The 17,843-nt window shown below is 43.8% G+C and overlaps 1 protein-coding gene across 1 annotated transcript in view; it reads right to left on the reverse strand.

Moving 5' to 3' along the window:
- LOC126195479 (KH domain-containing, RNA-binding, signal transduction-associated protein 3-like) overlaps positions 1–17,843 on the reverse strand; it is a 580,765-nt gene that overhangs the window by 114,188 nt on the left and 448,734 nt on the right. The window contains exon 3 of the mRNA XM_049934109.1: positions 4,774–4,890. Within this exon, the coding sequence (XP_049790066.1) occupies positions 4,774–4,890 (117 nt within the window). The remainder of the gene's footprint in view (positions 1–4,773; positions 4,891–17,843) is intronic.

Here is a 17,843-nt window from a genome sequence, read left to right on the forward strand (position 1 = left end):
GTCTCCCTTGTTTAGAGCACATCTGGGTAGGCGTCCGTGGGAATGACGCCAGGGGAGTGACAGGAAGATGGGGAAGTGGTCACAACCACACAGGTCGTCATGTGCTCTCCAGTGGATAGATGGGAGAAGGCCAGGACTGCAAATTGAAAGATCAATGGGCGAGTAACTACCATAAGCCGCACCGAAATGTGTGGTGGCCCCAGTACTTAAGAGGCAGAGGTCGAGTTGTGATAGTAAATTTTCGAACTCCCTACCTAAGCCAGAAAGCATGGAGCCACCCCACAATGTGTTATGCCCGTTAAAATCTCCCAAAAATAGGAAAGTTTTACAGAGTTGATCAATCAGTGCAGCCAATGTCTTCAGGGTACTGCACCACCTCGAGGAAGATATACATTGCAAACAGTTATTTCCTGCGTCATCGTTATCCTGACAGCCACAGCTTCAAGAGGGGTTTGAAGTGGCACAGGTTCACTACATACTGAGTTCAGGACATAGACACAAACTCCAACTGACACTCTATTATAGTCACTACAGTGCCTGCAATATCCCTTATAGCTGCGGAGGGCAAGGGGTCCGCATTGCTGAGAACGAGGTTTCCCGGAGGGCAATGCAGAAAGCAGGTGTTAAGCACAACAGCTGCCATACCTCTGCCTGGTGGTGGAAAAAACCGCCGCAATTCCACTGGAGAATTACGTGGTCGTGAGACTGGGAAGGAGTGAACACTCAATGAGGCAGTCTACAATGCAGGTTCGAAAGTTGCCACCAGAGCAGTAGCTGAATGATAGACATCCATTCTGTCTGAGGGCCCAGCGAGATCTAGGTCCTCAGCGGGCGCCAGAATCTCCACCTCATCCTCAGACACAGAGCTTGTAGGTGGTGGTGTGGGTGCCACCGCAGTGCCTTGGTTCTTGGGGATCTTTTTCTTTTTAGGTTTCTCTCACTGCTCCTTACGTTTGTATGGCTGGGAGGGCTTCACTGATTCAGTGTCAACGACTGAGGAGGACCGTGATGCCCTATGGCCAGCTACCTTTGGTTGTTACAGCTACTGGCAGGTGTGAGTTTTGCCACTGGTAGGAACCTGGGAAGGGTGTCACCCGAGGGATCCCTTCCTGGCGACAGGAGCCGAAGAAGACTTACGCTTCTCTGGCTGGCAAGTGGGGACTGACATCCCTGAAGGTTGGGGGGAAGGGGTGTTGCTCCGGAAGTAGGTTGAGCAGGACCAACAGGGAGGGAAGTGCCCCCACCATCAAGGGGGTAGGTGGAGTCTGACGGCTCCGAGAGCCAACTGTACGCGGCAGAAGGGAAGATGGTAGAACCGTTGTCGTAGCGGTTGTAGGTTGATGTCATATGCACAGAATGTAGCCTCTCGTAGTTTTTCTTAGTCTCAGTTTAGGTCAGTCAGTCCAGGGTCTTGTATTCCACTGTTTTTCTTTCTTTCTGGAGAATCCTGCAGTCTGGCGAGCAAGGCAAATGGTGCTCTCCACAGCTGACACAGATGGGAGGTGGGGCACAGGGAGTATTGAGATGTGAAGGACGTCCAGAATGCAGTCAGGTGACTCTGGAAGTACAGTGGGAAGACATGCAGCCGAACTTCCAGCACTCAAAGCACAGGTAATGTGTCAACCCCGAAGGCCAAGATGAAGGCACCGGTGGCAACATCATTATCCCTCAGAGCCTGGTGGACGCGCCGGACGAAATGGACAACTCGCCGTTATAAATCGGCGCGCAGGTCATCGTCAGACTGCAAAAGAAGGTCACTGTGGAATATAATACCCTGGACCATATTTAAGCTCTTATGGGGCTTGATGGAAACAGAAACATCCCCCAACTTGTCACAGGCGAATAAATCCTGTGACTGGGCAGACGATGCTGTTTTGATCAGGACCGATCCTGACCGCATTTTGGACAAGCCCTCCATCTACCCAAACTTGTCCTCTAAATGCTGCACAAAAAACTGAGGTTTCATTGACAAGATAGATTCCCATCAACTTTCGTACATACGAGGTACCGTGGTGAATAAGCTTTGCTGCCATCATTCGCCTGGCGACCTTCATCGCTTGGAGACTGCTGGTGTTTGACCATCAGTAAGAGATGACGTACTACGCTTCATGGCGTATCATCCACCCTGATGCACTCACTCCGACCAGTCCAGTCCCCCCCCCCCCCCCTCCCATGAGCGCCAGCCAGTAGCAGCAAAGACCACCTGACAGGATGGCCACTGCAGTGAGTCCCGAAACCCCAGGGTGATGGGCATCTACTCCTTGGCATACGTGGGGAGTTAACGGCGCAGTCATCAGCAGAGCGATCCCTGTGTGGTCAGGGGGCTACAACCAACAGGGTACATGGTGCCCCCACCACAACGGACTGGCTACTGTGCTAGTTATCAGCCGCAAACGAACTAAGAAGTCCATTATCGTCGACAGCGCAGATAGTGACACTGCACAAAGGATGGAGAAAAACGCACCCAGGAGGGTGGCCATGCCCGACAGCTGGGGAATGAGCGGAAGTGCAGATCCACGTTGACTAAGGATGCGAGAGGTCTCAGCACATGGTGGGCACTATGCACCATGTAAGGCGCCCTTCCCCAATTTGCTGCTCTTCGGGAAAATTTTGAGAAATAGAGGTGAAGCCCTACAGGGGACCATCACATGAAGGCCAAAACGAGTGGACTCCTTTTAGTCGCCTCTTGACAGGCAGGAATACCTCGGATCTATTCTAATCCCCGGACCCGCAGGGGGGAGATGTTCTGTCAACAGTATTTCAAGCGCCAGAAAACCTGTTGCCAACACAGTTACTGTGACATCGTAGGCTTTCCCGGCGTAAAAGTAATTAAAATCTCTTCGGGTTTGCTGCGGGATCCTAAAATCAACTCGTTTCGATATTTCGGCGATCCAGCTGGTAGCCATCTATAGGAGAACGCTGATTCTGCTGTTGGGTCCCGCTGAGACTGACGCCACGCTGCCAGTCGACATCCTACATAGGCCACCGTACCGTACACGACGCATGCGCCGCCCCCAACGATATATCGCACTCAGGGACGATACTCCAATACTCCGGCAGCAAACTCGAAGAGACTTTCAACAGAGTTAATGTTCGCGCACTTTTCGCTTTTCCTTCTCCTCTCGGCTCCTCTTTCCTTAATCTGCGTAAGTCGGGTCACTTCCGACAAAGAACGTAGGTAAGTCACAAACTGCCATTATTTACTTACAAACGATACTGTATAGAACATAATTAGCCGCAACACCATAGTTGAATCACATGTGTGTTTGCAGCAGCAAAGTATTTACACTGCAATAACTTCAATTTCGTACACGAAATATTTAAGCAATCCCCTTAATAATTACATATGTTTCGCACGAAACACAAAACGAAAATCCGTTCTCTTTTGTTGGTAACACACTAAGAAGATAGAACTTCCTAGTTCCGAGTTGCCCTGCCAAACTCAAATAACTGTTTATCGATGTACACAGCTTGTGCTTAGGAACAGTCTGTCAAGTACTGCACGTTCTGTTGACTGAATGACTCCAGAAAATTCTGTGATAAATGAAGGGAAAAAACTTCAAAATAGGTGGAATATTTTGTAATATTTCTTTAGCAATAAAGGTAGCATTTCCTTAGCCACCTTCCACCCAGCCGCAACCTTGGCACAGTCCACACTCACGCTCAGACGCGGCTTGTTCTCGCAGCCCCGTTGAGCTGAAGTTGAGGATGCTAAATGGCCGCTAAGAATTGCACCGCCAAGGTAACTTGGCGCGGCTCTGGATGCCTGCTGCTCTGCTAGCAAGTTGCCGCCACGCTCCCTTTTAGCATTCAGTGCGTCGCCACCGCTTCCCTGTTTTAACTTTAAACGCACTGGCGAAATGCAACGGCTGTGGGGCCAGGTAGTTTTCTTAACTGAGTCCCTTCCCTGCACTCGGCAACGTGCCCGAATTTCTACTGCTGCTTCCTTCTCAAGCACGAACTCTGTGCAAATGGCAGCAAGCACGGTCCATTAGTGCTTACGTTTCTGAAATCTATGCTTCAATTACGGGCATAGAGGTCGTTAGAAATTCCAGAACATGTACTACTGTTCACAAAAGCCAGAGAGAGAGAGAGAGGGGGGGATTGAAAGCTTTAATGCTCCGCAAGAAATGTGAAGTGTATTACTTGTGGAGAACTGACAATTTACGAACAGATATTAAAGCCATGACGATGGCACAAGCCATACATTTCATAAGGTATACGCGGAATATCCGACATTACTGATACGCGCAACTAGGAAATCACTATTTCAAGGATAGGCGGTCCACGAATTATTTTGCGTATCTCGCTGGGGGAAGACAAATTACCATCTACATTACATCATTACATTCTAAACTGGTACCGGCCCAAATAACCATCTAAATCATTCACGTTGATCACGCACTAGTCACCGTGCTCAACAATTCTGCCGGTACTTGAAAGAAACGAAATCCAAAAGCACTGGCAATCCATCACAACCAGGACCGCGCTTCTGACATTTGGCAACCGGTTACTACTGCCCAGTACATACGTCTTGAGTGTGTTTTATGAAATCTCTTCACGTTTCTCGTTTGTGTTCGAGATAAAAATTCACCTAAAAAAGGCAGATACTGGAATGGATGGTGCATATACCTAAGGGTCGTTTCCAACCGATTAAACCGTCGGGCACGATTTACAGCACAGCAAGTAAATATTCATCAGACGAACACGACAGAATACGAAACCACAAAAGAAATTTATGTACGATAATCTAATTTATAGAGGTGAACTTACTTTTTGCTTGTCTTTCATGGAGCCTCGCCCAAGAACCGCCATTTTCGTCATCGTATCTTCTTGTAGTCTCTTCATAGAGTTGCCCTTTGGTCCTAAAAGTTTTCCAACGAAGTTGAACTGCAAAAGAACAATGAAGTAGCTATTAAACACCAAACGGCATATAACACACCATTAACGTTTTCATTATTTTTACAGCTCTTATGGTGAAGAAACTGTTGTTAAATAAATAGTATGAGATAAAAAATTAAATTTCTTTTTTCACATGTCTCACATAAAACAACGGGTTGTATGTAGAAAATGGTTCAAATGGCTCTGAGCACTAGAATTACTTAAACCTAACTAACCTAAGGACATCACACACAGCCATGCCCGAGGCAGGATTCGAACCTGTGACCGTTGCGGTCGCTCGGTTCCAGACTGAAGCGCCTAGAACCGCTCGGCCACCACGGCCAGCTGTATGTAGAAACTCTCAGTTATGGGAGCTACTTAAAAGCTACATTCTTTAACATTAATCGATCGCGTTGAGTGCAACATACTTCATAATATGAGACACGTTCTTCAGATTTCCTGACATTCTCTCAGTTGATAACATTTAACTCCTGTCCACAGTGATTAATGAATAACTTCAGTTACTTTACGTACATTCAGGGACAAATGAAGCGCATCAGCCCTTACACTAGACTAGCCAAACAAACGTATGCCACTAAGTGAACGCAGAGCCAGTATTCATCTCAGGCCATAGGAAACGAGTATACAAACATGGAACGTCCTCAGCTACAGTAGAATAATACTGTATGTTAGTTAAGGTTTTCTATTTGGACATTTGTAGTAAGTTCCTACGGGACCAAACTACTAATGTCATCGGTCGCTAGGCTTACACGCTACTTAATCTAACTTTAACCTACGCTACGGACAACATACACACCCATGTCCGAGGGAAGACTCGAACCTCCGATAGGGAGCTTTTCTATATTTGCTGTCAAAAAATTATCTCTTGCTACTGTGTGCATTTATGTAAAGGAACAATATTAAAACATACCACTCTTTGATGAAGAAAAATCAATTTTATAAAATTCATTGTCCACATCGTGAGATGATTTATTGCCCTATTGGATTTATTCATGAAAATGACTTAATTTAATTTCCCTGTACACATTAACAACTAGCAGTAGCAAGTAGACACATAAGGAATACAAGGAAAAAGTGTCATACATGGCATGTATTCCTCATACGACGCTACAGTTAAACTCACACAGCAGTTTTTAATTATTTTTTCTCGAAAGACACTGCAGTAAAGCTAGTGAGCAGATTAAAGGAGTCATACTTTTCTGCGGCGAGCAGAATTAATTTTGTGACATAGAAGTTTATATGAAATATTAAAACGATCTTTTTCTACAAATATAGAGAGCAATACCAGCAAATATGAACTGATTCATATAATTTTGTGTACCCCATTCTGTATGAATCCATAATTTTTCTTCTTTTCTTCGTTTAAAACATTTGCTGTAATTCGGTGTGTGTGTGTGTGTGTGTGTGTGTGTGTGTGTGTGTGTGTGTGTGTGTGTGTGTGTTAAAATTATTAATGCACCTACGCATTCGACCTCAAAACTGTCGTCTTTTATCAGCTTTCTTTTGCTTGTGCACCATTACACTAATTCACCCATTCGAACACAACCGATTACTGTCCAGTTTCTCACAATCTAGTCTCATATCCATTAAATGCAGTAGATATTTCTTATCATTAGTACGAAAAATTTGATGGTACTTCTGTCACTACCATTTACAGCAATAATCTACCTTTTTATCCCTTACTATGATAAAAAGTAATTGTAACCGACAAATTGAAAACGTCACGTGTCGTCCCTATCAATCTCTTTGCTTCGGTATGTAGGAGAAAGAAGCGGCATTCATTCGCATCAACTGGTGGACGACCTTGTCTTGATTTTGCTTGCGCACTGTAGTCAAGAGTAGCAGCCACTCTCGGGCGCGATAACGCTTCGCACTTAAAAGCCTCATTCAGCATATCTGCTGGTCTATCTTGCTAACAAGAAACGCCTTTTACGCACCTTGCTGCCTCTTTCTGGAGCTTCTCTCTCGCATGTGCTGAGAGTTCTGAATACTAAGCGACAGCAAAGCCAGTTCTTCATTCTTCTTCCAGTTACACTTCTTCCTTTCTATACGACTCACGCGTCTTTATTTTCCATCTTCATTAACTGCCTGTTATCACCTTCCTCTTTCCGTCCCACTTCCGAATTTTTCTCAGACGCCCATTGCTCCCAGCACACACAGTTAAAACCTTCCTTCCCGCAATCTGCATTTACTATTTGCATTTATCTTGAGAGACTGTGAACTTGAGTGTTTTTATCGGCGCTACTGTAATTTCTAAATGTAGTAATCGATGTTATATACATTACGTTTAACGTATAATTTGTAATATGAAATATGTAGAACGCCCGGCTAGATCTAAGAAGCGCCTCATCGGGACCTTAACTCTTTCTCCTGGGCTATGCGAGAACCACTGCCGAATTGCAACAAAATGCGCAAGGTACTTGGGACAATCTATCGCAGGATGCCATTCGGCACCTTTACGATCGTTCGAATGCCATAATACACACCTGTGTTGCCGCCATAGGGCGTTACACTGCGTATTGATGCGAATATTCTGGCACCCTTAACTGTAAAAAGGCGCACTGGATTCGATCTAAATTTGTTATCATATACTCCTATCACGCTATTTCTTATCCTTGAGTGCATAGCCTCTTTTTTTGCATGCATATCAGAAAAATCAGTTCTGTAGATTACTTGGGCAGCTATTATACACACAAGGTTTCCCCACTGTTTATAGAAGCGGAATCCACACAGCAAATTCAACCGCTCAAGACGGGAAGGGAACCCTACTTTGGTCATCAAGAGAAACAAACTCTTGGGAGCAATGTTAAGTACATACAAAGGTACGGTGCTAACAAACGTAAAAATTATTATTCAATCGTGTTTAAAACTGTTGCAATGGGTCTACGGATAAGAAAGTCGATGACAGTTCGTAACACACGAATTAATTGCCCGTTTCGCTACCAATGCACCTTTAAGAAACTTGACAATAGGAATTCCATAGGAATGGAATGGCGTAATTAACTAATCAGAGGATGAACACACCTCTTGGTGTTTGGTGGTGGGTGTTTCAAGTAACACTTTCCCCCTCCGTGCATGAATGGTGCGTGTCTCCGTATTCCTCTTATGGTAATATCATAGTAGCACGCAATACCCCTACCTAGACAACCGCGATGTTTTTTTAACATGTCGCGATGCTCTACTCCACTTACCGGTTTTTCTAAAAAATGTCTAGTAATACTTTCTTGTTATCAAGTTTTCGAATACGGGTACAGTCGGCGGAGTTGCGACCGACTATCGCAAATGAAACGTTGCATTTGCTTAAAACAAACATAGAACTTGCGAATTTGACGCATCGTTGAAGTAGGTGTCATTAGGGGAAGATTAAAAGCTAAGACTGGACTAGAATAATGTATAACGTTCGTGCAGGGTACCCTCCGCCATATGCTGTAGAATTATCAGCGGAATATACAGGGTGAGTCACCTAACGTTACCGCTGGATATATTTCGTAAACCACATCAAATACTGACGAATCGATTCCACAGACCGAACGTGAGGAGAGGGGCTAGTGTAATTGGTTAATACAAACCATAAAAAAATTCACGGAAGTATGTTTTTTAACACAAACCTACGTTTTTTTTTAAATGGAACGCCATTAGTTTTGTTAGCACATCTGAACATTTAAACAAATACGTAATCAGTGCCGTTTGTTGCATTGTAAAATGTTAATTACATCCGGAGATATTGTAACCTAAAGTTGACGCTTGAGTACCACTGTTCCATCGTGTGTATCGGAGAGCACCGAATTACGTAGGGATCCAAAGGGAACGGTGATGGACCTTAGGTACGGAAGAGACTGGAACAGCACATTACGTCCACATGCTAACACCTTTTTATTGGTATTTTTCACTGACGCACATGTACATTACCATGAGGGGTGTGGTACACGTACACACGTGGTTTCCGTTTTCAATTACGGAGTGGAATAGAGTGTGTCCCGACATGTCAGGCCAATAGATGTTCAATGTGGTGGCTGATGTGTCGGCAGCTGGGCCAACACCTTGTAGATAGAGGTGGCTTAAAAAGGCACGCGAGACTAACGCAGACGGGCGTGAAGTACTGGAACAGGATACGTAATTAATGCTATGAAGAAAAGAACGGAGCTTCTCATATACTTATCTTTAATTTCTTCTTGTACATCTCTATGGTGAACACAAGTGAGACTCTAATTACAATCACTGTAAGGCTAATGGCGCCTTGCTAGTTCGTAGCCATTAACTTAGCTGAAGGCTATTCTGTCTCTCGGCTAATGAGAGAGAAAGGCTTCGTACGTCTAGTCGCTAGCTCTGTCGTCCGTACAACTGGGCTGAGTTCGAGTCAGTCTCTCGAGACCTGCCTTGTGGTGGCGCTAGGTTTGCGATCACACAGTGGCGACACGCGGGTCCGACATGTACTACAGGACCGCGGCCGATTTAAGCTACCACCTAGCACGTGTGGTGTCTGGCTGTGACACCACAGTGGCCATCATTTGCTGCACACAATTGCAGTCTCTGGCGTAATGAATGTCGTACACGCCGCAGTACACCTGGTGTAATGTCGCCGCAGGCTGCCACAATGCGTTGTTTCATATCCTCTGGGGTTGTAGGCACACCACGGTACACATTCTCCTTTAACGTACCCCACAGAAAGAAGTCCAGAGGTGTAAGATCAGGAAAACGGGCTGGCCAATTTATGCGTCCTCCACGTCCTATGAAACGCCCGTCGAACGTGTACCTCACCCCTCATGGTAACGTGCATGTGCGTCAGTGAAGAAGACCAATAAAAAGGTGTTAGCATGTGGACGTAATGTGCTGTTCCAGTCTCTTCTGTACCTAAGGTCCATCACCGTTCCCTTTGGATCCCTACGTAATTCGGTGCTCTCCGATACACACGATCGAACAGCGGAGGAGTGGTACTCAAGAATCAACTTTAGGTTACAATATCTCCGGATGTAATTAACATTTTACAATGCAACAAAAGGCACTGATTACGAATTTGTTTATATGTTCAGATATGCTAACAAAACTAACGGGATTCCATTTAAAAAAACGTAGGTTTGTGTTAAAACATACTTCCGTGCATTTTTTTATGGTTTGTATTAACCAATTACACTAGCCCCTCTCCTCACGTTCAGTCTGTGGAATCGATTCGTCAGTATTTGATGTGGTTTACGAAATATATCCGGCGGTAATGTTAGGTGACTCACCCTGTATATGCAGAATAGACTGGGGAGCGAGAAGGCCGTAGTCTTGCTGAAGGAACCATTCCGGTATTCACTTGAAATTATTCTCGGAAAACAATAAACGTAAATGATATAACGTAGACTTTCAAGGCCAGTATTTACAGCCTTAGTCACACCTGTCTTCTGAGAATTAGGTCGAAGTTTAATACATGTTTCTGTGTTGGTGTTTCCTCTCCCTCTGGGGAAAACATCCCCAGAGGAAATGAAGATACGTGTAGCTAATGTGAACTGCCTTTAAAAGCGAATGACTGTACACTGCACTTGCACAGCAAGCAGAACATGCCAAAATGAAATAGAAGAAGCTACGGAGCTTATTGGTAAATAGTGGTAACAGCACCTATTCTTCTACACTACTGTATAGTTCCATAACATCTTAGGTCATGGTTAAATGACGTCACGAATCGACTGTTTTAGGCAAATAGTTTGCCGGTTTTGCCTGCCTGAGAAAGTAGTGTGCACATTGATTCGCTGTTAAAAAGCAGTTTACGTAGGAGAATCGCCTACAGACATCTCCACTGCTTCTGAGGCAGTCTCCTGTTATATAGGAGACACAGGCAGAAAATATGCTTTGGACCACGGCCTATTTCTCTGAAAACCCATGTCACCAAAGAAACAAATGTAAATCTGGATGACGTACTGACGGAATTTTTAATCGCTCCACTCCTTCCCCCTTAAATATTAACCAAGTGTCAGACGAACTACGCCACATGCCACATCGTTTGCAGTCTTCAAATAAAACGCCAACATGAAAATCCTTTCCACCATTGGTAATTAATGTACTTTTAACATGTGGCAAAGTCACTGTGCACACGATCACGATTAAATACTGATCCCAGTATCTGAAACTGCGTTAAACGTTGACGAATGAACCTCTTTGGACTCAGAAAAAACTTAATGATTTTGCTCATGTTTCAATACAAGAGAAAAGTCAATTATTCTTTTACTGCGCTTTCAGGCGTAATTTCCCTATATGACGAATGAGCTCTAAATATATAATCTATCCTTCCACCTCTTATCACTATGGCCATGAGAAAACTCCGGATATTTCAGAATAGTTGTGCTGTCGGTGAATATTCCCTCAAATTACAGTAACGAATTGGAAACGACTAGATCATGGATTATTAATTAACAATATTTCGTCGTCAATCAAAAATTTTATTTTTATTTTGTCCAGCACATTTCGCAGCTACTCTATTTTCAAAGGCTGCACGGATATACTGGGCTAACATCTGCTTCCGTTTTTCGCCTAATAGTCACAGAACGACACAGTTGTTACATTTTACGAGATAAACTATACTTCCAGAGGGGTTAATGAAACAATGTTTGAGGAATGAGAGGAAGTCTAGTAAAATATTACGTACGCTTGATCATGCAACTTTCGTCTTCTACACTGATGAAAAACTTCCACATTTTCACTTACATTTTGAAAATTTAACGTGTTTGTTATAGTACTACATGCATGACTCCAAAGTGCACATTAACCTAACATGTTTGTTACAGTACTACAGCCGGCCGAAGTGGCCGCGCGGTTCTGGCGCTGCAGTCCGGAACCGCGAGACCGCTACGGTCGCAGGTTCGAATCCTGCTTCGGGCATGGATGTGTGTGATGTCCTTAGGTTAATTAGGTTTAAGTAGTTCTAAGTTCTAGGGGACTAATGACCTCAGCAGTTGAGTCCCATAGTGCTCAGAGCCATTTGAACCATTTTGAACAGTACTACAAGTCTCCAAAGGTGCGTATTAACCTATGTTAGAATGACGTGATGGGGTATTATATTTACTATTATTTCTATTCACGGACTTGACGGAATTAAATAAGACATTAAAAAATTACTCATAGGAGTTGCAGTTAACATTTTAATTTGACGTGCTTAACTATACAACTGTTTCAACATTAAACATATACGCAACTGGTTAATTCATTTCTACTGAAACTGACACAGAGTATCACAGAAACACATTATGCCTCCATTTATAGACCAGTGAATAATAAATACATCGTGTGGATATAAAACAATAAAAAATCATAGAAAAGACTGAAATACGTAGTCTGCACAAATGATTAAGATAGGATTTGAATGTAATTTCCTTGTTATCACCGTGTGCTACACTATGGCCCACTAGTCTACAACAATCAAAAACATTTACTACAAAAGTCTTCATTCGCTACCATATTGTCGTCAGTACTCCAGAGCATTTACCAGGAATCGAGTCCAGCCGACTCACTGGAAACGAAAACGTGTATTTGCTTTCCGCAACCGCTGCCAGACTGCGCAGGATAAGAAGCTCGACAGAACCGTGAAAAACAGCTAGCAGGCAAAGCGATGTTTCGTAGGGATTGCACAAAAGTGCACCCCCAACCCGTGACCAGCAGAGGAAAGTGGCGGATGTAAGACCTGTGGAACACGGAGACGACGGAGCATTTTTACGACTTATAACAACGATTAAGACATTACGTCTGAACGTCACGTAGTATAATCCGCCGGAGATTTTACGACTGTGGACTCCAGGCCGCGGGACTGCGACGCAGGAGAGCAGTAACATTTGCCCAAACGACCAACATTTAACCCCAAGAACGCCGCGGAAATTGAATTCCTTGTTGTTTACGACTGCAACGCTCATAAAAACATGAGCCACAAGAAAGAAATGCCCGTATCCTCGGCACGAATTCTCAATCTGACATGTAACAGCATCGCATAGGATGACGAATTTCAGTGCGTGGAACACATTAATGACAAAAGATTCGTGTTGTTGTGACTTACTAAAACGTAATTTAATGGAGTAAGATTTTCTGAAAGTATCTGTAACGAAGGTAACAGAAATAATGTCCCTGGCACAAATGTCTTTTATCACTTTTGAAGAGGGAAGGAAGGAAGCAAGAGTAATCAGGGTGGCTAGTCCAAATCCTTACTTTGAAATTGACCAACATTCTAAATTCAGAAGAGTTCTTCAGTTTAAATACCTTTGATCACGTTTCAACAGTAAAAATATTATAACAATGGATATAAACGAAAAGTAGCCCACGGTCAAGATGTCTGTACTCACTAAACAACCCACTAAAAAGAAAAGCTTTGTTACTCACCAAAAAGATGAAAATATACAACACTATAATCTGCCCCATAGTACTATACGGTTCAGAAAGCTGGACATTTGCAAAGAATGGAAGAGAAAAACTGAATGTTTTCGATAGAAAAGTAACAAGAAAAATCTGGGGACATGTGTCGGAGAATGGCGTATGGAGAGTTCGAAAGAACAATGAAATTTTTTTAGTTAATAAAGCAACCGACTATCACACAGAAATTAAAAAGTAGGAGACTGCAATGGACTGGACATGTGGCTAGAATGGAAAATAACAGAATCGTCAAGAAAGCATTTGAAGGAACCCTCCAGGCAACAAGACCATTGGGCCGACTTCGTACAAGGTGGAAAGATGACATAGAGAAGAACATCGCAGCATTAGGACTTTCCACAGGGTGGAGAGACTGTGAGAGATAGAAGGCAGTGGAAGCAGATCTTTGATGCAACGCGTGGTCTACACGGTCTGTGATCGCTAAGAAGAAGTAGTCACACTTGGAAAAAAAATCCCTGAGATTTTCAGGTGTGCGGAGGAAGATGGTGTCATGAAGCCCCTGTTGGAAATTAATGGTGAGCAGGGAGGGGGCAGCGCATACCACAATAATGACTGTTCTTTCCTCTGAGCTAAGCTGTGTACCAGCCATAATCAGTAGTTTAACTGCAGTTTTTAAATATCGATAATTTATATGGAATAATATTCATGTACTTAAACACACTTCGAAATATTGAGTATTTTAAAATTTGTTGTTTATAAAACTCAATAATATTCAATTTCAATGGCAGATTAAAAACGCTGAATTCTTGTGATTTTGTGAATTCCTGAAATTCCCTGAGATTATCCAATTTTTCTAGGTAAAACATAATTCTCTGAGGATTCCAGATTTTTTCCAAAAAAATCGCGACAGTAGAACATTCTAACTTGCCGTCGACACGCTTACGATATGATTAAAAATCTGGCAAAAAATGCTCCTTCAATTCCTGTAAGTACCCAAGACAGTTTCTGTGAGCGGGCAAAAAAAAAAAAAAAAAAAAAAAAAAAAAAAAAAAAAAAAAAAAAAAAAAAAGGGATACTGTAGATGTACAGTGAAGATATGTGTATGTGATGTGTGTCCGGAACGGGTCAGATGTTTCAACGTATCCTGCAAAAAGCAAATTCTATCTTTCCACTCAGGCAGATAATTTAACCCATCACCGATTGTAGTGAGGCAGTGATTACGCACTGAATTCGAACGCCAAAGGAGCGAGTTCCGAATCCCCTTTAAAGTAGACTCACCATTTTTCTGTGTCACTTGAGATAGCGCTGGCTCGTTAAAGTCACCATTTTCGCTTCCGTACCCTATTCTATTGCCAATGACCTAGTCATCAGTCTCTAAGGATCTCGATGTCGACGACAAACGAGGCTCAGACTTAATATTCTTTTTAATCTTTCGTGAAACTTTATTTCTCACACCACCTTTTGCATGAAATTAAGGTCTAATTTAGGCATTATTAATCGACATCCATACATGGCATGAATGTCTGTTGGTATATTCACAAGTAGTTTAGCACAATGAAACGAACCCTAGGTGTTTGTAAGCTCCATATTCACTAGCACGCTACTATTGGTAGTGAGGTGGCACTATTGATTTCCCATCTGTTTGGCGCCAAGTGATCAGTAGTGAGAGGCTGGCTATCTAACGCGATGGAACCGCGGCAATCTTGGGCCCGCAAAAGTGTTGTAAACATTGTGACACAAGTATAATCATCGACGTGCAGTCGTTCGTGTGCATCAGCACTCAATCGTTCGTGCGCAAAACGCGAATGCAGCAGAAGTTTGGAAAATGAGACAATTGAGTCAAAACACAAGAAATACGATTTGATGTTTCCCCGCATCTCCCGCGTCGCACCACGTGAGAACTGGATTAACTACATTCCCACGAACGTCGTGTTGTTGGATTGCAGTGAATGTATTTGAATGTGACCACAAGAATAACATGTTTAGAGTGTGAGCAGTTCAGCCCTGTAAAGTGCACGAATATTACTAATAATCGAAGTTCTACCAGACTCGTGTGACGTCACTTGGTAGTGAAGCAGCAGCACTCGCACCCGCCCCGCCAAATTCCCCTCTCTACTTATTTGAAAATTGCAGGGACGTTCCAGCATCGTTGGAGTCCAGTACTACGAGGGGAAAAAGCGAACGTGGTTTGAACACTGCAAGGTGAGTGGGAGTTGAGGCATACGATCGTTAAACATTATATATGCAGTCAGTTCTACAAGAAAGTGTACACCATAATTTTAAATGTGACGTCCGCAGGGACGTCTCTGGTAGTGGTCTCGAATCTGTAATCAATGCAAAAAATGGCTCTGAGCACTATGCGACTTAACTTCTAAGGTCATGGCTCTGAGCACTATGCGACTTAACTTCTAAGGTCATCAGTCGCCTAGAACTTAGAACTAATTAAACCTAACGAACTTAAGGACATTACACACATCCATGCCCGAGGCAGCATTCGAACCTGCGACCGTAGCGGTCACGCGATTCCAGACTGAAGCGCCTACAACCGCACGGCCACACCGGCCGGCTGTAATAAATGCAATTTTGCACAGTGTATAGATAAGCGGTGTGAGAGTTGAATGTTTTGTTTTGTCGGTTGCAATTCTAAATGAGTGCAAAATATAAGGAGCGTTCAAAAAGAAACGATCCGGAGGCGTAATTACAGAAATCAGTACCTGTATGTTAGAAGTATTGACCCACTTGTCCCACTGCGACACAAGGCAGTGAATGACTATCTCATAAGATTCTCGGGGCTGCGATGTTAATTAATTCTGCACGTACAGCTGGACGACGTCGTCCGAGGTGAATCGTTTGCTTCTCAGAGCCTTTTTAAGGGGACCAAAAATGACGTAGTCACAGGGAGAGGTGTCCGGACTGCATGGAGTGGCCGAGAACCGCCCATCTGAATTTCTGCAGAAATGCCACGACTGTGTCGGCCGTATGAGGTTTTGCATTGTCGTGGAGCAGATGACCCCACGGGTGAGATTGCCTGGTCGTTTCGATTTGATCGCTTGGTGAAGGGTGGTCAAGCTTTGCGATTAAGGCTGTGCATTCACTGTTGTTCCGTCCTGCAGGACGTGAATCAGAAGGGGGCCATTTTTGGCCCCCTTAAAAAGGTTCGGGGGGGGGGGGGGGGGGGGGGGCGAACGATTCATCTCGGACGACGACGACGACGTCCAACTGTACATGCGGAACTGGTTAACATCGCAGCCCCGGGAATTTTACGAGACAGCCTTTCACCGCCTTGTGTCACAGTGGGTCGAGTGTTTCAGCAGCCAGGGTCAGTTCTTCTAACAAAAAGGTACTGGTTTTTGTAATTATGCCTCCGTCTCCTTTCTTTTTGAACGCCCCTTAAATGTGAAGCGCCACGAGGCAGTGTTCCTTGTAAACCACCCAAAGGAACCAAAGCTTTCATATGGAGCTGCTGCTAAAATTCTTAGAAAGTCAAGGACATTCGTTGCGTAGTGGGTCAAACGATATTTAGACGCTGGAAACGTGGACGACTTACCGGAGAGATAATGACGGCGATTGGATTAACTATTAGGTGATTGTGCAATTAGTAATAACCAATGTTTTTGTGTAAACATATACTTATAATAGTGTTTTTCATTTCATACAGATAACAGCGTATACTTTCTTGTGGAACTGACTGTAATCCCCTCAGCCCATCCGAAGGGTTGGGTAGTTTGGGGGAAGAGACCAAACAGCGAGGTCATCAGTCTCATCGGATTAGGGAAGGACGGGGAAGGAAATCGGCTGTGCCCTTTCAAAGGAACCATCCCAGCATTTGCCTGGACAGATTTAGGGAAATCACGGAAAACCTAAATTAGAATGGCCGGACGCGGGATTGAATCGTCGTCCTCCCGAGTGTGAGTCCAGTGTGCTAACCACTGCGCCACCGAGTTCGGTCACCTCATCCGAAGGTTCGGTTACATGTTGGCAACATTGTAGCTGAAATCGAATTACAACTGTGCTGATTTAAATGTCTTTCTCTACGGTCTTCATGTCAGAGATGAACAAAATACAACCATAAAAGATTTATTTCTATCGTTATAGTTTTTGTTTTTCAAAGTATCTCAACATGTCGTATCTAACTGTAACGACTTATCGATTAAGTTCAGGAAGTCCGTTACTTGATAGACGTGTCTTGTCATTTTGCAGCATACAAAAAACCATTGAAGAATACAGAAAAACTAGCTAACACAAGGAATGGAATTGCTTTCCACCCCTGTTATATAACATCTATACTGGTGAGTAACTATAAACCTCAAAACCAGAGCATTAATATAAGGAAATCATACTGCTGTAGGTGCCATGTAATGAAAATCTTTTGACGACCCAGTGGCCGAGCGGTTCTAGGCGCTACAGTCTGGAACCGCGCGACCGCTACGGTCGCAGGTTCGAATCCTGGCTCGGGCATGGATGTGTGTGATGTTCTTAGGTTAGTTAGGTTTAAGTAGTTCTGAGTTCTAGGGGACTGATGACCGCAGAAGTTAAGTCCCATAGTGCTCAGAGCCATTTGAACCATTTGACACAGGAAACAAGATGATTCGTGCCATTTAAGCACTATCCAA

The sequence above is a fragment of the Schistocerca nitens genome, chromosome 7 (genome assembly GCF_023898315.1).
Source record: "Schistocerca nitens isolate TAMUIC-IGC-003100 chromosome 7, iqSchNite1.1, whole genome shotgun sequence".
In the NCBI taxonomy this organism is placed as follows: domain Eukaryota; kingdom Metazoa; phylum Arthropoda; class Insecta; order Orthoptera; family Acrididae; genus Schistocerca; species Schistocerca nitens.